The 27,107-nt window shown below is 40.7% G+C and overlaps 1 protein-coding gene across 1 annotated transcript in view; it reads right to left on the minus strand.

The window, feature by feature from the left end:
- Positions 1-205: 205 nt before the first annotated feature.
- The window catches only part of ATG4A (autophagy related 4A cysteine peptidase), a 57,067-nt gene continuing 30,165 nt past the window's right edge, over positions 206-27,107 (minus strand). Inside the window, exons 2-13 of the mRNA XM_045817588.1 lie at positions 22,185-22,295; positions 19,581-19,652; positions 16,629-16,727; positions 13,948-14,049; positions 13,697-13,769; positions 10,805-10,884; positions 9,878-10,065; positions 9,678-9,756; positions 5,375-5,520; positions 3,205-3,261; positions 1,255-1,363; positions 206-740 (exon numbers count right to left, since the gene is read on the minus strand). Of these exons, the coding sequence (XP_045673544.1) occupies positions 670-740; positions 1,255-1,363; positions 3,205-3,261; positions 5,375-5,520; positions 9,678-9,756; positions 9,878-10,065; positions 10,805-10,884; positions 13,697-13,769; positions 13,948-14,049; positions 16,629-16,727; positions 19,581-19,652; positions 22,185-22,295 (1,187 nt within the window). The 3' untranslated portion in view covers positions 206-669. The remainder of the gene's footprint in view (positions 741-1,254; positions 1,364-3,204; positions 3,262-5,374; positions 5,521-9,677; positions 9,757-9,877; positions 10,066-10,804; positions 10,885-13,696; positions 13,770-13,947; positions 14,050-16,628; positions 16,728-19,580; positions 19,653-22,184; positions 22,296-27,107) is intronic.

Raw genomic sequence — 27,107 nt, forward strand, 5'->3', positions numbered from 1 at the left:
GATTTTATTTAAGGACAGGGTGATGTCTGACAAAAATATCAGTAAAGAAGTGGGTGACCCATTAACTAGTAAGTTTTCCCCAAAGAGTCAGGAGATCAATAAATCCACATTTGATGTAATTTCTTTGACAAACTTTCTGATATAAATTATAATGAAGTATAATCCATCAAAATACATATTCAAATAATTTTACAAGAACTTTTTCTCCCTGATGTAATCACTTTATTATTAGAACAAAGGAATAAACTGCTTCTTAGTATTTAGCCCAAAAGAGGTCACACCTGAAAGGGTGAGGAAGCACAGTTAACCATATCTTATCTGCTGATGCTTGAAGCAAGATGGGAACTTCTGTCTATGTTCCAGATGTCCACCTCCTCATTTCAGTAGTGGCAGACTCCCTGTGGCTATGTAATACAAGCTGGGAAGCAAGGGATGACTCCTAATCTCTTTGCTCCTAGATTTTATAATTGTTCTAGTTCATTCTGGGGAAGGGTTATTCATTGTTTTTTCTGAGGAACAGTGATTGGCTCAGTCAGGATTGATTGCTATCACATTTGTATGCTGTTGGCATAACAGGCACTTGCTGACTAGAAAAGTTTTATGCACTGAGTTCATGTTCTTCTAGTACCAGATCAAAGACACACCTCAGGTTGAGTTCCTACTATTCTTCTATACACTCAGAATCTCAAAATCTTCCTCCAGGTCAAACTCCTCTAGTTGTTCAGTAGAGTCAATGAATTCTGTCAGAATACAGAAATGAGAAAGAGTTGAAAAGCTTGATGCTTAGGATGAAGTTCAAAATATTACTGAGTAGGAAAGACTATGCATTTTTAATTTGTTTGCTAAAGAAAAGCTGTTGTGAAGGAGGCTTACAGATAGGACCACTGTCAAGTATTAGAAATTCTCTATAAAGAATCAAAATAATCAGACTTTTTACATATTCCTAATCGCAGTGATGAGGATGAGGCTCTGTAACAACTTGGAGGCACCTTTTGACTCATTCATAGCTTTTGATTTGTTACTCTGAACCAGAGCATGGGGAAAAAAATGTCTAGTCATTATGATTTTACATGGAAGTTTTACGTTGAACTCATTATCTGCTATTAGCATTCTTTGAAATTGGTATCAGTTTATCAGAGGATTCAAATAATCACAAGCACCATTTCTTGATTAGTCTAGACAATTGCTTCTGTCTCATAAACCAATTGCTACATGTGGGTCTGCTAGTCATAGAGCACCTGAACAACCACTTACCTGCCCCAGTGGTTGTCACCTCTGGTTTGGCTGGAGGTACAAAGGGAGGCCAGTGTGATGGATGTTTCTGAACTAATTCAAACATCCTTAAGTTTTCCTTTAGAATTTCCTGAGGAGATACAGAAACAGCTATAAACACTGCAGAGTCACTATATTTCTGTCCAATTGGCAATCTATGACCCCAAGCCCTAAGTGTCCTAGTTGTGGAAAGATGAAAGCAAAGGCCAAGCAAACACAACCATGTTCTACTTGACCATCTAAAGGCCCAGCCCTCTTCAATTCTAGAACTTCCCAGGAAGGAAGGCCACTGAAGGGAGTATCCAATCGAAGGCCAGTACTCACTGCCCAAACTCCATCATAAGGTTCGGGTCATATGCCAGTTCCATGGGCTCAATTCAATTTAGGGGAGAGATGTTCCTGAAGTGTTGGCTCCAAAGAAATGTTGGTTAATCAAATAAAATCTGCCCCAAGGAAATACTGGTACATATTGGCATGGTTTCCATTTAGTCCAATACTTATGGTATACATCCCAATTTAAATGGCATAGTCTTATCAGAAAATTTTTCTTCTAACTTTAAATGTGATATAAACAGTTTTGCTGCATTCTGAAATGGAAGTATTACTTTTAGGAAAGGATTCTTTATGTCTCAGCTAATTATTAACTGGGGTTTCATATTCAGCTAGGGACATTCGTGTTATTTGTTCACTTGTGAACAAAAATCTTCCTTCCTTAAACCTGCAGGAGGATCTGGGCTCCCATCTCTCCAATCTCTTTGTTTTGCAGATAGGAGAACATTGTGTCACTTGCCACCCCATCCAGAGCTCTACAAACTACTCCCTATGATCTCCCTTCATTTTTTAAATAAATGTTTATCAATCTTCCACATATTTGGCATGTGTTAGAACAGGGGTGTAGAACTCATTTTCACTGGGGCCACATCAGCCTCATGGTTGCCTTCAAAGGGCCAAATATAATTTTAGGACTGTATAAATGTAACTATTCCTTAACAGTTAAGCAAGAGCTTGGCACTGCCAGCAGGTAGAAACAAGGTGCCGGGTCAGATAAAACAAGGTAGAGGGCCGCATTTGGCCCACAGGCCTTGTGTTTGCCAACTGTGTGTTAGAAGCTGAGGGTGAGAGAGGCAGAAATAAAGATTGGTGATCCAGCAGCACAATAAATACTCTTACACACACACACACACACACACACACACACACACACACACACAAAGGAACAACTTGCTTTAGGATTTACACAGATTTATGTAAACTGTAGTCTCCTTTAACTATCAGCATGACTATATTTTATATAAATCAGGCAGTTAATAGAAAGGCAAGTCCTCTAAAGCATGAGTGTCCAATCTGTGGCTCGTGGGGCCACAGGTGGCCCAGGGTGGCTATGAATGTGGCTCAACACAAAATTGTAAATTTACTTAAAACATTATAAGACTTGTTTGTGATTATTTGTTGCAATGTATTTAATGTGTAGCCCAAGACAACTCTTCTTCCAGTGTGGCCCAGAGATGCCAAAATGTTGGACACTCATGCTGGGCCTACACCATAATGGAATACATTAAACATAATTGGACCACTATATACATAGCAAAGTAGTTTAGTTTCTCAACCATCTCTGTCATGAATAGACTAAGGAAAAATTTAGGCTGAGCTATATTAAATTGTCATTTTAGGTTAGAATGGTAGAATATTAGTTGAATATTTCATGACTTAATATAGCTAAAACATTGCTCACTTGACTTACTAAGCATATTTCTAACAAAAGATTTTCATTGGTTCCCCCAAAGTTATGCACAGTTCCCCACATCTTAGTTTCCTTTTCTTGCAATGAGGTCATATCAGGCTAGGTTTGTGTTACTATGGAAAACAATCTCAAAAAGGAATCACAATGAATAACTTTTGTTTTTCAAGACTAACAAAAACATATATCCTTACCTTCTGAACAAGGTTACACCAGCTATCAAAGTCTTTTTCTTCTTTGCAGAAAAATCCCTTGGGGGGAAGCAAAAGAACACAGTTTAGGACTGGTCAGGTGGAGCCTAGGCCAGGTAGCTCAGTTGGTGAGAGTACCATCCCTATATGCCAAGGTTGTGGGTTCCATCCCCAGTCAGGACACATACAAGACTCAACCAATAAATACATAAATAAGCCCTGGCTGGTGTGGCTGAGTGGATTGAGCACTGGCCTGTGAACCAAAGGGCCACGGGTCTGATTCCCAGTCAGGGCACATGCCTGGGTTGTGGGCTAGGTCCCCAGTGTGGGGCACTCTAGAGGCAAGCGCACACTGATGTTTCTCTCTCTCTCTCTCTCTCTTCCTCCCTCCCGTCCCCTTTCTAAAAATAAATAAATTTTTAAAATCTTAAAAAAAATAAGTAGAACAACAAATCAACATTTCTCTCCCAAAAATCAACAAATAAAAACAAACGTAAAGAACAGTTGAGGGACACCAACAAGGGTCCCCCTGTACTGTAAGATGGAGCCACTGGCTCAGAGTCACATGTGGGATGTGGGCCACTTTCCTTGGATGTGATTTCCCAACAATTAGGAGGAAGAATGACTAGGCTTATCTCTCTCCTAGATTATTGACACAGTTGGATACAAGCGTTTGCTCATTCATTCTCCCCCACCCATTCCTCTCCCATCTCTTTTTGTCTGTCCCTCTCCCTCTATGTCTCCATCTCCCTCTCCCTCTGTTACTCCTGTGTCTCTGCTTCTCTCTCTTATTCTGTCTCTTTCCCTTTTTCCCTGTCCCTTTCCCTCCCTATCCCTCTCCCCTCATACTGTAAATAAGATATAGTAACTTAAAGCCCAATCTCCAAAATGTGGGATTAATTCCATTACATTCAGTTTACAAATATACACATCTATAAAGAATAGTAAACCAGTAAACAAAAGCCAAATAGTACTTCCAGGTAGAGGCAATACTTAATAAGTTGGCTTTGACCTTAAGGAAATTATCTATTATAATAAAGAGAACTATCAGCCTCCTTCTCCATCCTCAGAGCTATTGTACTGTACTGAAAGAGTGGTCCAAAATATGAGAAGGACTCTTTGGACACTGGTGCTCTGAAAATTGGATTAAACTGGAAGAAAGGGTAGAGATAGACCTCAGAACCACCAGCTCCTTCACAGGCAGCTACCCCTTCAATGTATGTAAACAGCATTGGTACTTCTGGGGAGGGGGAAACCCTGCAACTTTCTGGATTTGTGTGCCTAGAGGAATGGACACTGTCTACCCAGGGGGCTGTGCCCTCTTCACCATCCCTAGCTATGTCCCTTTGCCTGTGTGGCAATAATTAGAGGGTGAGAAGGAAAAGAGGAAAAGATGGTAACATTAATAATAAATAACATTTATAGAATGTTTACAACCATATAATTTCACTTATATATGAAATCTAATGAACAAAGTGAACTAACAAGCAAAATACAGACAGACTCATACATAGAGAGCAGGCTTATAGCTGTCGGGGGTTTAGGGGGCTGGGTGGGGTTGTAGGGGTTGAACAAAAAAGAAAAAAGACAGAAAAACTCATGAATACAGACAACATTATGGTGATTGCTGAGGGGAGGGGACGTGGGGGAAAGCAGAAGAAGCTATAGGTGGAATAAACGGTGATGGACAGAGACTTGACTTGGGGTGGTGAACACACCAGTACAGTGTACAGATGATGTGTTGTGGAACTGTGCACCTGAGACCTGTATAATTTTGTTAACCAGTGCCACCCAAAAAAATTCCATAAAAAGGGGGAAAAAGGAATGTATGCAATGTTCTAGGCACTGTGCTAAGTGTTTTATGCACAGCATTCTTCACACAACACTACAAGGAAGAAATTTCTGTTTTAATCATTTTAGGGATGAGAAGACTAAGGCTCAGAAAGGTAAAGGGACTCTTCCTAAGTCCATAGCTAGTAAGTGGCAGGGCCTGAATTCTAACTTGAGTAGTTTGGCTTCAGGGTCCATTCATTTTCCACTACACTATGCTACCTCTCCTGGGGATGGTAAGTGAATATATTATGCCACCTTACCTAGTTACCTGGATAACCCACAGGGAACCAATCTGTAATAGGGTGGCAGTGTATCTCTTGGCATACCTTCAGATACCCACCAATGCCACAGAAGGATCCAAGTTCAGAATGCTCATTCGCTGTGGTGACTGCAGACAATGGAAAGTCTGATCATCAACCATTCCATTCTCTTCAGTGTCAACAAAGGTCTGGGTTGTGTGAGGGTCCAAGAAAATGAGCTCATCACCTGTTGGAATAAGACATGCTTAACCCTCAAAGAACCACTGGCTCTGGCCCCACTGTTATCCTCGGGAGGAGGCACTCTGGTCTCCCTAACCCTTCCCTTGGTGACAATGAAAATGAGATGACAGAAAGCCTAAAGAAAGGTGAACATGCCTAAGGAAGCCACCTGTACCCAGATCTATTCATTCAATGAGAAGACTTGTCCTAGCATTCATATCTCCTCATAGTCCAAGTCCACAAGTAGAAAGCAACAGATTTGGGAAAAGGTAGAAATGAAAGATCACAGATGACGTGGCAGGCTCTGTGAGCAGCAGCAAAGAGGTTGTAGGTAGAATCACCAGGCTGTGAGTTCAGGTGCTATTAGGGGGCTTCCTGCCCCTTTCAACATTGGAAAGCATCTCTTTCCAGACCATTGGTTCTCATACCTATGGTCAGAGAGTGCATCTGGTAAGGAGAAAGACCTTGGACTCTAAAGGAAATGGGGATGCTGACTTGCTGTAGATGAAATATGAGGGAGCTGACTCTGGGTATTGATGAGCTAGCAAGCTAGTCATTGTTATCTAGTTGGTAATCCCTGTTAGAAAACACTGCTTTGGTCACGTGAACATCAGTACAGATACAGCTTTATGGGAAAACTCACTTTGAGATGATTAATATTTATAAATGAGAGGAAAGTCATGCTTTATTAAATTGAAAAAGCCTAGCCAAATAATAACCTTGGAGGGCTTCAGGATAATAACATTTTGACTTTTATCTGATATTCAAAGGGCTGAGACTCCCTCTAATGCTCACCAGCAGCATGCTGAGTAGACAGAAATACCTCAGGGGGGCACCCTAACCTCACTGTCCAGGCCTGAAGACCATCTGGACTTCTGTGGTTTAGACTTAGTTAGGCAGAAAAACACAAAGAACTAAACTTCTGTGGTTTTTAGACTGAGTTAGGCAGGAAAAAAAAAGAAAACCATGTGTAGCAGGAGGATGGGGTAGGAAGGGATGCGCTAAAGACCTTCCCTGCAATGGCATTCAGGAGTGTGTTGGGCACATCTAAGTGCTTCTGTTGGAAAAGAATGTGTTTCTGATGCCTCATGAAAACTTAACCTGTCTCTATCATAGACCTAGAACAAGCCTCTTAAATCACTGTCTTAATTTTCCTGTTTTTAAACTGGGGTCATTGGGCCTGTTCCAGTTACCTCATAAGGTATTATAAGAATGAGAATTCACCTCTGTGGAATGCTAAAACACAATGCAAATACAAAGAAGTCATAGAAGTATCTTGCTTAGACTCAAATGTATTTCCCTACAAATAAATGTTGGAGAGTATATGGAAATTAATGCTGCCATATGACATGTTCCCCCAGACCGTAGGTGGGTGAGATTAGTCAGAAACAACTAGGATGTTTAGAGGGAAGTCTACCTGAGACCATAGAAAGGTAAGAGGAGACGGAAGTTGTGCACAAGAAAATACAAACCCAAAGCAGGGTTGTAACCAACCAATCTGCTAGTGTGTTTCAAGTTAAAGTGCTGGGAATAACAGCAGCATCCTCTCTGCCTCCAACCCTTTCATGTGTGTATGTGTGTAGTGGAGCTGTGCGGGCTGCCTTGTTTCTGAGAATGCTTAAAAGAGTTCTAGCAGAAAATCTAAAAAGTTCTAGGAATGAGGTGGGAACTAAACCAAGGTCTCTAATGAGGCCTGAAGAATAGAGGCAGGCTGGTCAACCAAATGCAGACTCAGGCCTCACACTACAGATCTCCAGATGGCAGGCCCTACTGCCCCACAGGAGACAAACATTTCCTCTATATGCTGGAAAAATCTGACAGTCAGAGTCTCAGTTTAGTCAGAGTCTTTCACAGCAAAGCTTCTCCCAGCTACCCACCAGACAGCAGGGCACTAGGGAACCAATGTGGTACAGTAGGCAGGGATGACCAAACTGGGGTGTAATACTGGCTTTGCTACTTTCTAGCTGGGTGATCTTAAGGAAACAACCACTCTAAATCTTAGTTTCAACAGGTGTAAATGGAAACAACAATCTCTACCTCAAAGGGATGTTATGCTAACTATATGCATCTATGTATCTGTATGTATACATGTATATCTATACAGCTATATATAATTATCTATATCTGTACATCTATATATAACTATATACTTATATCTACATATCTATATCGATGTATTTATCTATAGCTCTATATGCATATATAACTACATATCTATATCTATACATCTATATATAATGATCTATCATCTATCTAAAGAGGGAGAACACTTGGCAGAGTCCCTGACACAAGACAGCTGTTCAGAAAATGGCATTTGTCATCCATTCCTTCCCTTCAGACATTCTACCAATATGGATGCCCGAACCTAATACACTAAAGGGGTGAGTTGGGGGAATCAATGGGACTTTGGAGCCTCAAGTGAAGATTAAACAAAGGATTTTTAGAAGGTAGAAGGCACTATGTAAACCTCTGTCTCTGGAACTAAGAATTTCCCACACCTCTTTCATGAGTAGTCAAACTTTATGAAGTTGCCCCAACCCAGTGGCCTCAGGAAACAAAAGAACTTCATGGACTTGGTGAATTCTGTCTGGGTAACTTGGGATAAGGAAGACTAGGGAGCCCAGGAGTCACATACACTATTTACTGAGATCCCTCCAAAATTATCTTCCAGCTTGTTTCAACTTTGTCCTCAAGCACATATAATAAGAAATAGATTTTTTGCAACATTTATTTGACAGGAACCTAAAAGCTTAGAAGCAGAGGACATTGAAATGTATATAACTATGCTTTTGTACTTCAAAACCTCCCAATTTTCCACCAAGTTGTAGTTCTTAGGCTTGACCAATAGAAGGGAGCACTACAGACAGCTGAGGCAACTGTGTAGAAACACCAGCCTTAAAGAGAGGAAGAAAAACAAAAGAAAAAAGATGTTGAGGTCAGGCAGGGTGCTTAGCTCTTTACTGAGTGCTCTCCTGAGTGACAACATGGTGAGTGAGATGTTAGGCCTATTTTCCATAAGAAAAGCCTAAGACTGAAAGAATTGATACTCTTCTGATGGTCACAGTGCTAGCAAGTGTGAGACTGGCATGTGAGGCCAGGTATGTCTGTTTTCACTCTACCTCACCTCCCTGCATCTCCAAGGAGGAGATGGTAGAGGGTGACCAAGCCCACCTCACTCTGTCCTCTGCACATCCCTCATATCATTACCCACAACTGCTCTGGCTCTCCCTTGCCATTCTAAGGCTGTGCCTTGCAATCTTCTTCGAGGTCCAGTTTTAAGCCACTCCACTCCTGCAAGAGGGGTCCTACACCAAATTTCCCTAGCTGCATCACTCTCTTCCTGGGGCTCTTCAGCACTAACCATGTGTCTATGCCCTTGCTATTCAAAGTGTGATGTGTGTACCAGCAGCAACAGCACTACCTAGTTAAAAAATGCACAATCTCAGGGCCTACCCCAGACCTACTGAACTGCATTTTAAAAAGCTCTCAAGGTGATTCTTGTGCATAAAGTTTAAGAAGCACTGGACTAGCTCATCGTGTGTGCAAAGGGCTTTAAGTATCTCTGGTCACAGCTAGTAAATAAGGTGGTTGGGTTTCCAGAGGTGTCAGCCTAGGCAGTGAATGCCGGGCTGCTTGTTAGAAGGTTAGTGTTTTCAAGGCTCAGCCTCCATTATCAGAAAAGGGATAACTGTCTTTGCCTCCTCTAATTCTCAACCAGTCATGGTTCTGAACAATGAGCCAGCAGGCCCAGCTGCGTGGACCTGGGAAATCAGAAGACAGCCCCTAGCCTAACTGCTAGAACCCTAGTAAGGCAGAGGTCAACAAGGCCAGGAGAGTGATACCCTGTCACCCTGGGCCCTTCAGAAAGGAGGGAGGTATGCTGAAGCAATGCTGTGAACAAGGAGCATTCCCATGGGAAAAGAGCGTGGAACCATCTTATGAAGAGGCAAGGAATGAACCATTCATGGGGGATCTGCTCTGTCAGGCATACCACAGTGTTATTCTCCACAGATCAGGCCAGAGACAGAAGCAGCTGACCAGAGACCATAGCATTTCCAGGTTGGACAAGGGTCCCCTAACTGGAATTGCCAGGTCTCCCATGCAAACCTTCTGCCCGCCCTCCCCTAGCCCACATTGACTTACTTGTGATTCCTCTTTTCTTACCTAAGAATCCTATGAAATAATAGGCGTTATTTGGTTTTCCTCCTAATGCCCCTAAAGACTGTGGCATCTTAAAACACTCCTAGAGGGAAAGACAATGCAAGATTCTCAATTCACTTGTGGACTGCTGCTCACGGATCTCTGTGCTCACATGGCAATGTGATGGGCAGGCGACAACGGGCTTGGAAAAGGGAGTGACTTACTTTGAATGCATCAACATAGACAGGATTGATTTGGTTTATGCCCAGGCGGAGGGGCACAATGAGCAGCAGGGGTTTCCAGGCTGGGCAGCAGGCAGAGGTGGCTTTATTGTGGTTCGGAGGATTCAGAGGGTCATAGGGTCTCTCACTGGGCATGCCAGCACTCAAGGGAAGGACACAACACATTTTTTCTAGAAACAGAAGACAAGAGAGCTGAGTAAATCAGGGATACCCAGCCCTAGGAAATATGCCAAGGGCAAAATTAAGGGACACCTCACATGACACCCCCTGCCTGGAAGACCTTCTACTCTCCCAGTAGGACCCACCTCATCCCACCTCCCATGGGAATCCCCGGCCACTTTTCCAGCCTTTACATCTTTTCCTGCTTGCAATTGAGCACTCCCTTACCTCCTGTCAGATACTATGTGCTCACTGAAAGAATCTCATTTTCTCAACTAGAATGCAAGGGCCTTTGGGACATGGACGACTGTGTCTTTTGGTTTCTTTAACCCCATAGTGGGGAGCACAAGGCTGGATTAGGATCAGCCTCCACAGAAGACTTGGTGGTGGTGTAATTGATTATCCACACTTTGGGTGTCCTGCAGGGAAAAGGTCCGGTACTGCACTAAGGAGCAGCAAAGATCCTCTAATTGTTTTCTCCCTTTCAGAAAGTTGAAAGGAAAGAGAAAATAGGGTTCAGGGGATGATTATTAACCAGAGTCCTGTGCTCCCATAAGTTCCTTTGCCCTGGTGGAGCAGGCCAGAGAGTAGGGGTGCATGTGCATGTGTACATGTGTGTGGTGTGCGTGTGTGTCTATCTGTCTCTGTTTATCTATACATCTATCATCTATCTCTCACCCCCAGTTTTGGAACGGTGAGGAAGGACCTCATCACCCACCACCCAGAAAGTTAAACAGGCTGGGGACTCACTGATATCTTCAATGACCACTGTGTTATCCATTGAAACATAAACAGCCAAGGAATTCCACTCATCAAATAAAGCAAGTTTTCTGTAAAGCAACACACAATGAAGTCACAATTTGGGAAGTTGGGAATTCCAGCAGGAAGCAACATAATCCATGCCCAGTGTTCTGAAGTCACTGGATACTGAGCCTCAGCAAGGAGGTTCAGGTTAGTTCCAGCTCCTTTGAGCAAACACTGAAACATTTTGTGTTCAGGGACCTTGAGAACATGCCACAAAGTCACAGTGTCTGAACCTTGAAAAGGAGACCCTGCTCTACAAAATGGAAAAGTATATCTCACAAGATGAGGCTACTTTTCTTGGGTAAAACGGAAAACTTACAAAACATCTTGTTTTCTTGCCTTAAATAAAAGATACTCTGATTTACTGCTTTTTTTTTCAATAAATACAAACTCATTAAAATGTGTATTTGTTTGGGAGCATAGATAATATAGAGAATAAGCTCCAGGACAAGAGAGAAAGAGGGAGAGGTGATCTTTTCTGTCCTTCCCATGTGCTATGAGAACACTGTTGGAGGACACCTGAGCTGCAGATGGCCTTGGGTGCGCAGATGAAGAGACAGAACATGCTGAGTTGCATGACCTAAGACATTAGAAAGAAAACCCCTTTCAGAGCTTATCTGAGGTCTGAACAAAGTATCATGATTATTTCTCCTTTATCTTCTTGTCTTTTTGCCAGTTTGAAAGAAAACACATTTAACCTGGCTACTCTGGGATTCCTGGGTAAAGTCCAGCCTCACTAGACAAAAGAAAAAAACAGTCTCCCAAACTGAAGTAGCTCCTAGAAAGAGGATCATTACCATTATACTTTTGGTTTACTTGTTTTAATATACTCTATTTTCCCCAAAGAATAATGAAAATACGTACTGCTGTTACGGATAATAAATAACAATTGAATCCGAACCCACTTAAATTCTTTTTAAAATTTATATTTCCATTTGATATTTTTGTTGGAAACCTCAAAATTGAGAAGAAAGAAGCAAATCCTGAGGAATATTTAAACACCAACCATTTTAAATTGGGATTTGGGCTCAGCACAGCTATTGTAACCTACACTTTCTACCCTGGGTACCCACAGTGGTTCCCAAAATACTGCCAAATCCTCACTCAGCAGAGTTGATGGTGTCCCAAAAGGCACTATAGACTAAGGTAAAAGTGGTTTCAGGCAGACTACACTGTGAGCAAAGATATAGGTTTCACCTGGGTCCACAGGAAATCCAGGCTACTCCCCTCACAAGAACACTTACAAAGCATTCTAGTTCTTTGAAGACTGATTAATAATTGAATCAGCACCCCATCTGTACTTTGCATGGAGCAGGTTTCACTGTTATGCTCCAGAGAACCCAGGATTGAAGCATGCTCCATCAAAGGAGATCCAATGATTTCAGTCTTCTGATGCCTAAATCCAGTCCCAGATTCTGGCTACCATTTTCATTCATTCATCGAATATTTACTAGACACTTATGTGTGCTGGGCAGTTTTATGTACTAGTGTTCCAACAGTGAACAGTACCAAATACAACTACAACTCTGCCCTCATGGAGTTTTCATTTGGTGATATGTTGTGAGGAACTAGAGTGACAACAGGTGAGATGGCCTGCAGGTGCAGGTCCTGATGCCTCTCACCCTATTCACTTACAAAACATCAGTCCTGGCCTCTCCACCTTGACCCTTGCTGTGGGAGGTAAATTCTGGGATTTAACAGAACAAGTGCAAAAGTATTAGGTTGGCCAAAAAGTCCATATGGTTTTTTCCATAAAGTAAATGACACATTTTTCCTTTTCACCAATAACTTTATTGATTTGGATATTTTGAGTATGTCAGCTATCTCCCACATGGTATAATGTTGATTGTTCTCAATTAATGTCTTGATTTGGCCACTATCAACTTCAATTGGTCCACCTGACTATGGAGCAACATCCAGCAAGAAATCTCCAGCACGAAACTTTGCAAACCACCTTTGACACATTCAATCAGTCACAGCACCTTCTCCATATACTGCACAAATTGTTTTGCATTTCAGTTGAATTTTTACCTTTCTTGAAATAATAAAGCATAACATGCTGAAAATGTTGCATATTTTCTTCCATCTTCAATATTAAAATAGCTACATAAAAATTCACCAATTCTGAAAATGATTTTCATACACACTGATATGACATCTGTCACAATACAATCTAACAAAATTGTTTTGAATGAAGCTAAAGACAGCTAAGTGCTACTACAGCCATCTTATGGAAAAAAAAACAAACAAATTTTTTGGCCAACCCAATATAATGCTTGGGTGCCTGAAGTCTGCTAAGAGACCACGGACTGACTCCAAGATTCACTTGGGGTTTCTCTACTCCAACAAGTCATGAGTTCCTTGAGGCAAGGACTATGCCTAGTTCATTTCTATACACCAAGCACTTAGTATAGTAAAGGTACCCAGTAAATGTTGAGTAAATAAATAGATGAATGAGTGGGTTTTAAATACTCTACAGGGTGGGAGTCCATGTCTTGCCTAAGCTGGCTCAGCCTCCACTACTTAGTATGAATATTTTGGCTTCAAAGTGACTTTCATGCTAGTGCCTCCCCAGCACCCATGTGTAGGCTGTGTAGGAAATACTGAATGAGTCCTGATGTGCCACCACATATACTTGTAGTAATGACTATAACTCTGATGTACCAAGACAGTTGTGTCCTGTTACACATTTCAAAGAACTGTCTGAGCAATACGGTATAGATTTTTGGTGGCTTAGTGTGATGGCAAGAATAGTAAGACTGATGGAACATTGAGTTGGCAGAGGAGGGAGGCATAAGAGACAGTATAATAAAGTGAATGCCAGACTCTTTTACTTACTTTAACACCTGTGCGACTGTATTTGGTCCAAACCATTCACCAATTGACTTCCCTTCTCCTACACCCATTTGTGCTGTTTTTAAGTGGAAAGAAATAAACAAGTTAGGAAAAGGTCTTCCAGCATGCCACAAAATCCTATTTTTTTTTTTTTTGCCTAAGTAACTAAACAGATGGACAGTTTAGTGGAGCCACATGCAAGGCAGGGAATTCGGGGAGCAGTTATTGTCATTAAACCACTGATGTGACCTTACCCATTTGATGAATAGAATAGCAACAGTCTTTTCTATCTAAGAAGCACTGTAGGATCCGCTGGTATTCTTTGGGTTGTTCTTTTTGTTTCTCCCAGTTCCAGTCTTTTAGGGGAAAAAGATGAGTTAAGTAATTTTTATAATTGCTTATTACTTCTCTGAACTCTTGTTATAACTACAAGGTTAGAAGGACAACAAAAAAGGCTGTATCTGAAAGCCAGGAATGATCAACTTAGAAGGTTCCTAAAAAACTTGAATTTTGATCACAAAGACATCCGGAAACTGATTATTTTCAAAGACTTGATGGGTGTAAAGCAAGAGTAAAACAAGAACTTGACCAAGGAATGGACTTAGCCTCAGGGCTTGAGCTAGATAAATATATGAAAACAGTCTCACAAAGGCCTTTCTGGTCAGGCTGTCACACAAAACTGGGCAATATATCTGTATATCACCCAGACACCAGTGTCTCATCTTCACACAAACAGTAAGAGCTTTGTCCTTATATTCTGGCAGCATTGCCAGTAAAGTCTCATGGGGGGCAAGTGCTATTCTGACACACAACAGTTCACAGGGGAATATACACAATTTAAAGTGAAGGAAGCTTTAAAAAACTGTCATGCTACCATTTTTACACAACCTTTAAAAAGTCCACACTGAGCTTTGGAAAAACAAATACCTTTGCTATCGTCATTCAAGGTTTTCTTACGACCAAAACCAAAATAATCAAATCAAGAGGAATCCCATTCATGCCTTAGACACCATACCCCGAGTCCTACAAAGGCTACTTATTGCTACTGAGGACAACTGCAAAAACTTGCTATAATCACTGCTGTGGATGGGATGCACTACTCCCATTCCCGCAGCTCTAAGGACTCTGTCTACTGGGACAGAATTCTGAGTCTTAATTTGCTTACAAGACTCTCCTGAGGTATTAGAGAGACTTTGAATTCACAATTGGAATATTCTTGAAGCCAAAGGCCATTGTTTCAAGAGTCTTCCATTCTCTTTGCTTCTAGTATTTCTGAAACCAAAGTTTTGAACTTCATATTCAGCACCAACTTCAGAGGGCAAACTATACCCAGCGGTTTTTCATCGGCTACCAAATTGTCCAAGTCTGGAGAAATCTTGATTAGCTGGCTGCAAGTACCACTAAAAGGTTTCTGATGATGGTGATAAGTAAAGACCTCACCTCAATAATCAAATAGAAGACACTCCAAAATACTTCTTTACAAAATTACACCTTCTAATTTATCTTTGCTACAAGACCTATCCCCCAATTCTTCCTGTTACTTGCTTTTACATTAAAACAATTGAAACAGCGGAATGGGGTTCTTTCTTCCAGTTTGCTTTTCACAAAATTCACTTACAGAAGTGTCATCTTAAAGTGTTTTATAAATAAGAAAAAGTTAAATAGTAAGAACAAGTCTGCTCTAAGAAATATGTGTGCCACAGAGAAATCTCTGGTCAAGGAGACAGAAGATTTGCATTGTATTTCCAAATCTATGCTTTCTTGCTGTTGGACTCTAGGCAAGTCACCTTACTTCCTAAGACTCAGTTTTTTCATCTGTTAAACAGAAAGCAGGCACAGGATATCTTAAACCCTTAAAAACAGGCTTTAGGCCCTCAAACCTCCCAGACCCTCCTGCAATTGTCAGTGATAATAGCAGCAGAGTGTGTGAGGCTGTGCAGTGGGAAAAAGGAATAATGTTTCCATGCCTCTGATCTCAATGAGTTCAAGAGCCCAATCTCATTCAAGGTGTCCTTTCACTCCCTCCTGCTCAAGTTGAACCAGACTTTCACCCAATTGCCTACACATGGATGTCCATGCATCGCTGGCATCCAGGTCAGAGTCAGCCTACAGATAGATACCCATGGGGAAACACACAGGTTTTAAGAAAGCAAGACTTAAGAGTTCCAAAAGTGATGAGTGAAACATTCTTTTTAAAAAAAAAAATATTTATTTATTTTTAGAGAGAGGGGAAGGGAGGGAGAAAGAGAAGGAGATAAACATCAATGTGTGGTTGCCTCTCATGAGCCCCCGACCGGTCACACGGCCTGCAACCCAGGCATGTGCGCTGACTGGGAATTGAACCGGCAACCCTTAGGTTTGTAGGCCAGCACTCAATCCATTGAGCCATACCAACCAGGGCTAGTGAGATATTCTTAATGAAATGCCCTTTTGAGGAAGCTAATTTAAGGATCCCTTAATTATCATCAAATGAACATCTTTAGTGAACCAAAAGCAAAACAGCACTAGCTCCCTCATTAGACACTTCCTTTATGTCATTTACATCCTTTGGCAGGCACATACTTTAAATGAGGTCAAGAAACAGACTTACCACCACACCTTTCCTCCTGCTCCCTTTGTTATCTGACCTGTTTAAGGACCCAGTCAAACACTAGCAAAGATGGAAATTAATGACACACCTGCCTCAATGTTCAATTGTGTCCCAGGAAAATAACTCTCTGGCTTGGTAAATTACAAGGAAATGTCACCTGTTTCCTTCTCATGGGAGACTTTGTCAACTTATCACCCATACCACTTGAGCTTACAGGGAACACTTTAGGAACTGCTATGGCTCTGTTAGTGAGTGTTCCTCAAGTTCAGTACCAATGCGAAACCACCAGCAGTAAGCGCTACTGAAGAGATCTCTAAGGCAGTATAGAGAGCAAACTTAACTCACCCCTTCCCAAATGTCTGCAGATAAGAGCTTGAGCCAGCATCATCTGTCCACAGCGCAGCATACACCCCCAGCCAGCATCTGACGAAGGGCCTGTTCCCCCTGTTGGCAAAATGGAGGGCAGTGAATATGAGCTCTTGAAATTGCCCTTCCACCAAACAATCAGCATACCTGTGGATCACACAAGACAGACCGACACACATACCCTGAAAACAGAGGCAAGAGATATAGCTAGATATCAAACAGGGTGTGTTATAGGGTGGAACTTGCAAAGTTAATGCTGAGTTAACCAAAACAGATTTTATGGCCAAAAACAAAACAAACAAATGAACAAAATCTACCCCTTATGTTTTCTACTTGGAGACTTCTACGTATACATGCAATTTTGGTAGATGGCTGCCATGTATGACTATGGACACTTAGTCCATCCCATATCACCATCTGGCTGATAAAACCTGCCTTTGCACAGCTCACCTCTCAGAGAAACTAGTCTTTTTAAATTGAATTTATTGGAGTGACATTGGTTTACAAAAGCATACAAGTTTCAAGTGTACAAATCAACAAAACATCATCTGCCAACTATATCATGTGCCCATTGCCTCAGAGTGTCTTTTGTGCCTACTTTCTTTTCCTTTACCCACCTGTACCTACCCCTACTCCCCTTTCCTTATGAGTATCAACACACTGTTGTCTGTGTCTCTGTGTTTTATATATATATATATGTGTGTGTGTGTGTGTGTGTGTATTTTTTTTTAATTCTTTCACCTTCTTTCATCCAGCCCTCAATCCTCATCCCCACTGACAACTGTCAGTCTATTCCATGTAGCCATGTTTCTATTTTGTTTGTCAGTTTATTTTGTTCATTAGATTCAGGGAAACCAGTCTTACCTTAGTTAACAAATAAATGCTACCAAAGGCAATCATCAAAATGGTCAAAGAGATCTGGAAGGCTCTTGACTGTTCCAAATGTATATTATAGAGATATGAACAGCAAGAAGGACAATGTAAAACGAGGAGAGTCTTAAATTAGGCATCAGAAGACCAGTCTCTAGTAATGCAAATTATGGAATGTAAATCTTATCTATAGACTTGGGATAATAGCATATATCCTGCCTATCGTTAATGGGTATTCTAAGAATTAAATGAGAAAGTATCTGTGGAAGTGTTCTACAACCCAGTAAGGATAATGTAAATATTTGGTGATATCAGTAAGGTCACAATTAAGAGTGCTATTAATAAATTAGAAGTGTACTTCATCTTTAAGTGGCATAAAACTAGTTAATAAATAAAATAAGAGAAAGAGTTCCATTTTAAGAACACTTGATATATCAAAAATCCCACATATGTGGCCAGGGTGAGCTCAGTATCTTTTTTCATGGCACCAGTGAAATCAGATAACTTGGATGGCAGAGGAGATATTCTGCTTTCATTTCTTTTCTTTCCCAATATGGAAGTGGAAAAGTATGCCATAAGCATGATCACAAAGAATACTGTATTTTGCTGTGTTTAAAACACTTTTTTTGTCTGCATTTTGAGGGAAAAATAAGGATGTGCATTATACATAGGTAGTTCTAATTCTGTAGCTAAATAAATGTTTTTTAATTCTTTTATTTATGCTTATGCATTAAAAGTGTAACTCCTGAAAGCAATAATGATATCTGTATGCAAAATAATTCCCTGGAATACGATAACTGGTTTTGTTCCTAAATATAAATAAGTAAAACATTGAATTAAAAAATTTAAATGAAAGATATTTTTCCTGAAAGTTTGGGCCAAAAACATGGGTGCACATTATACATGGGAGGGAGCGCATTATACATGGCAAAATATGTTAACTTTAAAGGGGGCCATCAAGCTTATAAGACCAGTGGGCCACAGTGGCTGTCCCTTTCCTTTTGTTGTGGGGACTGAAGATTTGCTATAGCAACAAGAAGAGGGTTGAGCCTATTTGTGAGCTGGAAGGGGAGTTCTTTATCTTTTGCTCATTTTGGGATTATTGGCCTGATTAGTGTGGAAAAGATGCTATGAAGCCCACATAAAGAAGAGAGCATTTATTGCTAAAACGTTGTCAGAGTTGAACTGTAAATGTTTTCAAGACTTGCAAAAACCTCTCCACCCAGAGAAAGTTAACAGTTTAGAATCACTGGGTACCAAAAATTGTTCTTTTGTTTGTTTTATGGATAAGGTATTTCCTGTGGAGGGCAAAAAAAAATTTGTCTGTATGGACTCCATTTTTGGTACTTATCAGAAAGGTGGATCTGACACTAATTACTAGGTCCAGTACTGCACCAGAATTGGTCAGCCAGGTTTCCTGCTAGGAAAATAGCTTCCACCATTTGGGTTTGGTAATCTTTTCATACAGGGACATGATACTAGGAATAGGTAGGTCACCCTACTTGCAAACATTTTGCAAATTTTCTCTAGAGAGAGCCTGTTCACTTAGCTCATTAAACTGTCCTTTCTTCTAGACAGCAGCTGGTACTCTAACAGCCTAGTATTAGGTCCAAGTGGCCTAATTATCTCCCAGTGGCAAGGTGTTTTCATTTCATAGGAAAAAACAATCAAAATAATTATTTTCTTTCCTTCAGGTACAGTTGTCTCTAATAATCAAGAAGCTGCACAAAGCAGTAGATTATAATTTAATAAACACTGCTCAAACCAAAAGTGACTTTTTCCTTACTCTCAGAAGTAAAATAAATAATACTATCCAGAGCCTGAACACTTAGAGGTGGGCTCAAAACAATACTGGCATTATACATTCACACTATGGAGACATACATGACGAGGTACCTTGACAATGAATCTTTTGCATAAAGTGTAAGACTTAAATACTCCCCTAAATCAAATTCTTAACCATAATGAGCTGTTAATTTGGAGGTTTCTATGAAGTCACTGATAACTTCAAGCAAGCTATCTACAAGGAAGAAAGCACAGTACAACAAATGATATACCTACCAATTGGTGAAAATTTCCTTCTGTATGTAAACCATAGACGAGCACTTATATCAGACAACAGCTTAGATTTTTCTGTAATTAAATGTGAAATTCAAATTAAATTACTATATCTCATATTTGCCTTTGATTTCTGAGCTAGCAACAAACTCATTTTCAAATAACTAGTTAATTCTATTGTTTTGGGGCTAGGGGAATTCATAGGAAATCCAATCTCATTTTAAACAAATAACTTCAGCATTTCTTCCTACCTATGTTTTGACTAGAGCCACTGAGTATTACAATGATGCTGTGTGGTTCTTGTCTCTTTTTCAATGAGCTCCATGGCTCTGGCGGGTACTAACACTGGGTCATGGCCAGAAGACAAGGAATAGGATAAGCAAGGACACTGAATAACTCACTAACAAGGCAATTTAGCCCCTGCTTGAATGATGACAATTGATTGGATCTGTCATTAGTATTCATTGTCTGTTATCTAAAACTGGGTGTGGGTGTGTGGGAGGGGTGGCACACAGGTGTACACATTTAACTAAAAAGGAAATGTCCCTGTTAAGCAAATTAAGCATGTAAGAAGTATATCAGTACCACCTAGAGCAGGGTGTCAAGCTCATTTTCACTGGGGGCCACATCAGCCTTGCCATTGCCTTCAAAGGGCTGAAATAATTTTAGGACTATATAAATGTGACTACATGTTAACTCTTAAGGAGTTGAAATCACATTAGGCCATTTGAAGGCAAATGCGAGGCTGATGTGGCCCCCGGTGAAAATGAGTTTGACAACCCTGACCTAGAGCAACTGGCATTTATAACCTAAATGGATGTATAACATCATAAAAAATTATATCTTTTTTGAAAGCTTGCTTTCTTGTATTTTATGACAAATTTAATTTGATGGCCACAAATATGGCTTCCATATTCTCATTGGTACTTAGATGTGGTTCTATCTTAGTCTTCTCTCTTCCCCTTTTTAACAACATAGCCATGCTTGTATTCTGTGTAGAACTTATAGCCATTGCATTTAAAAAAAAAAAGGAAATTCAATTTTAGCCTATAGTTTCTATTTTCTGTTCTGCCTTTCCTTTGAACTAATCATAAAATTGAACTGTCCAGATTTTCCAGCCCTTTCATGCCCAGAATGTCCAGCACATTTTGGGAAGCAGATGTCTAAAGGTTAAGAGAAAGATTCTTAGGAGTCAAACTCCTTTGGGTTTGAACACTGACTCTGCTACTTACCAGTTGTGTAGCCTTGTCACTACGATTCACTTTCCTCATCAGTAAAATGGGGAGGATAATAGTACCTACTCCATAGGGCTGTGAGCATTCAACAAGTTGATACATGGAAAATGTTTAGATGCTACAGTATGCAGTAAGCCTGTGATAAATGTTACATACTATTATATATACTTCCTCTCAAAATGTTCAGATCAGTCACTCTTTCCTCTGATATTCTCTATACCTCTCAGTTTGCCTATATGCTAGAACAGCTGGGGAAGTTATATGGACATCTTAAGAATTTCACTTAAAAGGCATTTTCTAACTGAACATTTGAATATGGGCATGTTTGACAATCTAGAGATTTCTGTTGTCATGGAATACAGAACTAGAAGAGATGATCTCCAAGCCCTTCACCGTATGTGCTAGTGAAGGGAGTTAAACTCCAGAAAGAGCAAGTGATTTATCTAAGGCAGGAGAAAAGTCTGAACAGAAAGATTCTCCTAATTGCTATCCTTGAGTATTCTGCCCTGTTTAGGATTTGCCTATCAAAATGATGAAGCCAGATTCAGGAGCTACAAAATACCCAACTTCCTCTCCTGCCTTTTGATCAGCTTCTTCCTGTTTTTCCCTCTATCCTATGGCCTTTTCTCAAACAGATACAAAATCAGAACTGTCTCTCCAAGCTCAGGCTTTATCTGAGTGCAAGGTAGCAGTTTTAGGTTTAAAGGTCTTTCCCAATCTACAAGACTGTAAAGGTAAGAAAGAAAAACTGAAGCCTCCTCTCCATCTATCTAGCTACAATAGCTGTAAGTTCTATATAAAATCAGGATAAATTAAGGCAGAACTACAGTCAACAAAATATCTAAAACTACAAGACTTCTCAGTGTCTGATATTGTTTCAGACAGCCATGGACTGTTTAGAAGTCTTCTGAGTGATAGCGTTTTTAATCTAGACAGAAAAGGGCATGTGAGGAATTAAAAGTATGTAGCCCAATCAGCAAAGACTAGATACTAGTAAGTGATACCAGGAGTGGCTCCATACTTTTTTGGGACCTAAGGCTTATAGAATTCAGGGGTTCTTATTTAAGGAAAATAATACAAATATGTGATTTTTCACATTGTACAAACACTTAATGACGGTGTGAACATGCAAAACTGGCCTCTTAGGGTCTTGGAAGGGGCCTGTGCAAGTGAAGGGCCTAAGGCTGAAACTCCTTTTGTTGTATGATAAATCTGCCTAGGAGTAGAATTAACAGGTTTCAAGGTAATGTTCTGCCAACTCAAGGAGGAAAAACATATAGGACCTTAACCTCAAGCACCCACCTCATTTTGGGTCTCACAGACAAATGTTACCAAACCTTACCTGTTTTTGTTTTGTGTTTTTAAACCTTACCTGTTTTAAGGAGATGCTGTTTCCCCAAGATCCATACCAGCTCATCTGTGTCTGGAAATTCTTCTAGGTAGTCAGTGAAAATAGTAATCTGGTTTTCATACTTGGATAAAACTGAAAGAAAACAAACAAACAAAAAACAGGAAAATTTAACAGAAGGGGTTTGCTTGTGTAGTTCACTGATTATTACCTTTGTACTAAGGGTGAAAGGCCATGGGCTTCAATCTAATGGAAGCAAATTATTTTTTATTTTTTAAAAAAGATTTTATTATTTATTTTTATAGATAGGGGACGGGAAAGAGAAAGAGAGAGAGAGAAACATCAATGTGTGGTTGCCTCTCGTGTACCCTCTACAGGGGACCTGGCCTGCAACCCAGGCATGTGTCCTGACTGGGAATTGAATTGGTGACCTTTTGGTTTGCAGGCCTGTACTCAATCCACTGAGCTACACCAGCTAGGGCCAAAGCAAATTATTTTCTTTGAGGAACAAGGACAGTCACAAGGCTGCAAAATCCTTCAGCAGGGTTATTTCCTCTTGATCACCTCTTTTGACCTGGTCCTATTTGGCACCATGTCTTAATACTTTTTTGGCCACAGTTATCTCAAAACCTTTTTTCTCATGGGGCCTTCTTTGTAAATAGCCACTTATCTAGCTTTTCTGAAGGTGAGTGTATCAAGATAATGCAGTACTATCTGAATATCTAACTCCTGCTTATGTCACAGGGAATATTGTGAGGTTTCTAGTGGCTAGTGGCTTGGAAGGGTCAGCCTGAAAGATTATACAACCGTGAAAATGTAGTATTTTAGCTGGAAGACTAAATTTTTTTAAGTTTAATAATAGTTTTCAATTTTTATTATTTTTGACATTGTTATATTATTACCAAAAAACTCTGTTGTATTTACTTAATGGATTTATAGCATGTTTACAAGTCTGGACAGTTACTTAACAAATCTAATCATTAACAACAACAACAAAAAATCCCAATATTTGAAAGTATCATGATAATAAAGTTGTATTTTAAATGTTTTGATGGTACTTTTATTTGCCATTTTACTCACATATGACTTCTTCAAAGAAAGATCTTATGGATGATGATAAATACAGGGTGGGAAAAAAGTAACTTTATCATTGTGAGTATGCAGAACACAGGGTTTACTCTCACATTATTATTTATTAATTATTGTATTATTTTCCATACAAACAACTGTAAACATATCTTTGCCCCATCCTGCATAACTTCTTCTTGGGATTCACCAATGACTATGATAATCTCTCAAAATAAAGTAAGATATACCTATATCTATATCTATCTATCTATATATTATATATATAATTAAACCTCATAAGATCACATGCAAAACTCTTAGAACTTATAACCATGTAATGTAGGAGGAGTTAAAATTCACTTTTGTACTACTATGGGGAAAGCGTCTGCTAAAGTAATCAAGACTGACTTATGAAGGGGTTTTATCTCAAAAGGTCTCTAAGTAATTTTATGAGGGAAATAATATTGTAGACAGTAAATAAGCTTCCAAGGCAGCCCACAAAAACCTATTTAACCTACAACCAGGAAAATCAAATTGATAGTATATTTCATAGGTTATGGTGTTATATCTGTAAGACCTATAATATACATCAAGTTCAATACTAAGACACCCAACACATACCTTCTCCTCTCAGCTCTCAGAGTCTCCCCATCCCCTGTGGGGAGCAAAACTCAGAGAGAGTAAGGGCCCTTCTGTGCAGCTACAAGCAGCTGCGGGGACTCTCCGAAAGTGATTGCTAAGAACCCCATGTGAATGGTTTCCTATAAAAATGGCATTGTGGGATGTGTTTAACTCACTTGAAAGAACAGATTGTTTTCTAAGGCAGGAGCATACTCTTTTCATAGAAACAAATGTTTCTAAATATAAATGGGTCATATCTGGTCATGGAAACAGGTTCATCTGCTCAAAACACTTAGTTGGGGTTGAAGTTTTACTTTACATAATTTATACAAGTTGCAGTTATAATTTGCTTGAAGTTATAACTTTAGAAACACAGCTACCCAGGTATACTGCCTTTCTTGAAACATTACAGAAGTCTAATGTTTCAGGGATTTAATTAGCCTTTCTCCTCAAGATGTTTTCATTATTAAGGTTATAGTTTTGGCAGTATTTCAAAGATAAAGAAGTTGGAAATGAGCCAACCACTTTTTTCCCCAATGAAAACTCATCACTGCCAAATATTCCTGAGAGCCAGTGCTATCTTAGCCTTTCTGTCACTGGCCTCAGTCCTTGGTCCATGTCCAGGAAATACCAGGCTAAAAATGATTGCCCAGGTCAGGCATCCCCAGGAGGTGGTGGACTCAGGTGGTGTAATATCACACTGTGTACCATCCACCCTACTCTCTACCCCTCACAGGCTGGAGGATTCAGGTTAAAATGAATATCCAGTATATCCTAGAAAGAAAAAAAGTCAGAAAATATGTAGCTTGAGAGGAATGTGGGAAAGAGGTAGCCTCTCTGGCATTTCTCTGATTGGGGGGAGGAAGGGTGGCATTGGATGAATGTATAGAATTGATGTGATATAGGCCTTGGGTCTCTCTTTAGTACTTGTTTAAAAAAAAAAACATATCTATCACCATCCCTGTCTCAATGTCATGGCCTAGCTATCCTGTCAAATTAGTACCAGTGCTTAAAGCCTGTGATCACTGTGCTGCTTCCCTTGGGGTGACTCTGACCAAAATGGTAGCCAAAGAATTTTCCTCTTCCTCTTCAGCTCATCTCAGGCCAGCAAGAAAGTCACTATTGTCATTATTCTATTTAATCCTTCTCTTCCTTAGACAATATATTCCCAGAATGCATTGTGTCAGACCAGGGCCAACTCAAGTGGAAGCTACGCGGTGAAACAAATGAAAGCCAGAACAGGGGATGAGACTAACAGAAGCAAAGAGCAGTAACATAACAGAGTATGTATAAGGAGGTCTAGGGAGGAAACAGAAATAGGTCTTCCACAAGGAGATCTCAGGGAGATGAAGAAGCAAACTGGGACATGGTTGAGATTTGGAAGAGAAACTGAATTTCCAACAGAATCACTTCTGACAACAGTAGGACCCCCTTATTGTGGTTTTGATTTCTGCTGGATCAGTTATCTGCAGTCAACAGTGGTTGGAAATACTAAATGAAAAATTTCAGAAATAAGCATTCATGAGATTTAAATTGATACCACTCTGTGTAGCATGACAAACTCTAGCTCCATCCTGTTCCATCTGATAACACAGGGATCTGGTGAGATCGCTGAGGAGAGGGAAGGGATCCTGAGGTGGGGTGTGACAGCCTGTGTTCCCGATGGTAAGGGAGAGGTCAGGAAATGCCAGAGGTGGCAGGACTGAAACCTCAGAGTGTTGTGTGACAGATTAGCATATCCCCAGGTCAACGATAAACAGGCAAGTGCACAGGTGTTGCACTGACCCCGCAACTGAGCAGCACAGTGTGATACAGCGGGAAGAGGCCCCTGCATGGAGCATGCACCAGACTAGTGAAGTGTTTGGAAAGAGGGAAAAAGCCCTCTTACTTACTTCCAGAGTGCATGGAATTTTCAGACCAGAGATTTAAATAGAGGGCAGACAGAGTCCCTGTCAAAGGGAGCAGAGCGCTCGCATACTGGCAGGCACTAGAAGCTGTTTGGCCAGGTGACAGGCCTGGGGCCCCTCCCAGCGCAGAAAGTAGTGGTGGTGTAGGTGACTAGTGTGGCACAGTCCTACTCAGTCAGGTGCATGGATGCTCCAGCAAGCCAATGGCCTGAGGGATGGGGCACAGGGGGTGGGCCAGCATGAAGCAAGCAGAAGGGCAGACAGCACACGACAAGTAGGGCACTCATGCACACAGATTCCAGAAAGATGCAGACTCCAGGAAGATGCCTGAAGCCAGCCTGCAACTGGGAACTATCTAAGCCACCTGGATGGTCACGCTGTAGCCACCTGTGTTTCCTTTTAGGATGGTATTTATTTATTTATTTATTTTGAAGATTGTATTTAGTTTAGACAAGGGAAGAGAAGAAGAAAGAGAGGGAAGAAAAACATCAATGTGTGGTTGCCTCTTGCACTACCCCTACTGGGGACCTGGCCTGCAATCCAGACATGTGCCCTAGACTGGGAATCGAACTAGTGAGCCTTTGGTTCGCAGGCTGGCACTCAATCCACTGAACCGCACCAGCCAGGGCTCAAACAATGGTATTTTTAAATGGGAGAAGGAATTCCAGGTGCAGCCTTGAATTAATCTGGCAAAAGGTGGTGGGGGTTTTTCTTTGGGTGTTTTAGAGGGAATGGTTCTGAGATGGAAGCCTGCCATTCTTCCAAAATTGTGTGGTTTTTGAATAAATGGCCTCTTTCCTTTTTCACCAGACCTCTGCCTTTGGAGTTTGCCTATGGGAGGTGGGCAGTAGGACCCCATGATGTTCAGTAACAGTAATAGTAATGGCAACTCCGGTGGGATCCTAGCTGCCTGTGGCAGGCTGATACCCCAGGAGTTGGACTAGGGGGTTTCCCAATCTCTGGGAAATTCTCTGCACACCCACATGAGGCATTGGCTGCTTATGTATGCCTGGTAAGTGGAAAGGAAATGGGTCTGGGTAGGGCATAGACTCTCAGAAGGGATGAGGATCACCTGAGTTTTGGGTCTGTGAACCAAGGTCCTGGTGAGGACTGGCCAAGTTTTGGGAGGCCATTGTTTGGAGGCCGCTGTTTGTGAGATTGGTTAGTAGAAAACTTGCTTGTGAGCACTCATTTGGAATAATCGAGCTGTGGGTCCAAGTTCTGCTTATATGTTCCCAGTTTGCCTACATTCTTTTGGTCATAGCTTTTGGCCTGTACATCTAGGACAATAAGGGCTTTTCTGTGTTGGCTCCTGAAGGAAGCTCACTGAGTAGAATTTTAGCAGACTGGA

The sequence above is a fragment of the Phyllostomus hastatus genome, unplaced genomic scaffold (genome assembly GCF_019186645.2).
Source record: "Phyllostomus hastatus isolate PE091 unplaced genomic scaffold, TTU_PhHast_1.1 phas_scaffold_28, whole genome shotgun sequence".
NCBI classification, from domain to species: domain Eukaryota; kingdom Metazoa; phylum Chordata; class Mammalia; order Chiroptera; family Phyllostomidae; genus Phyllostomus; species Phyllostomus hastatus.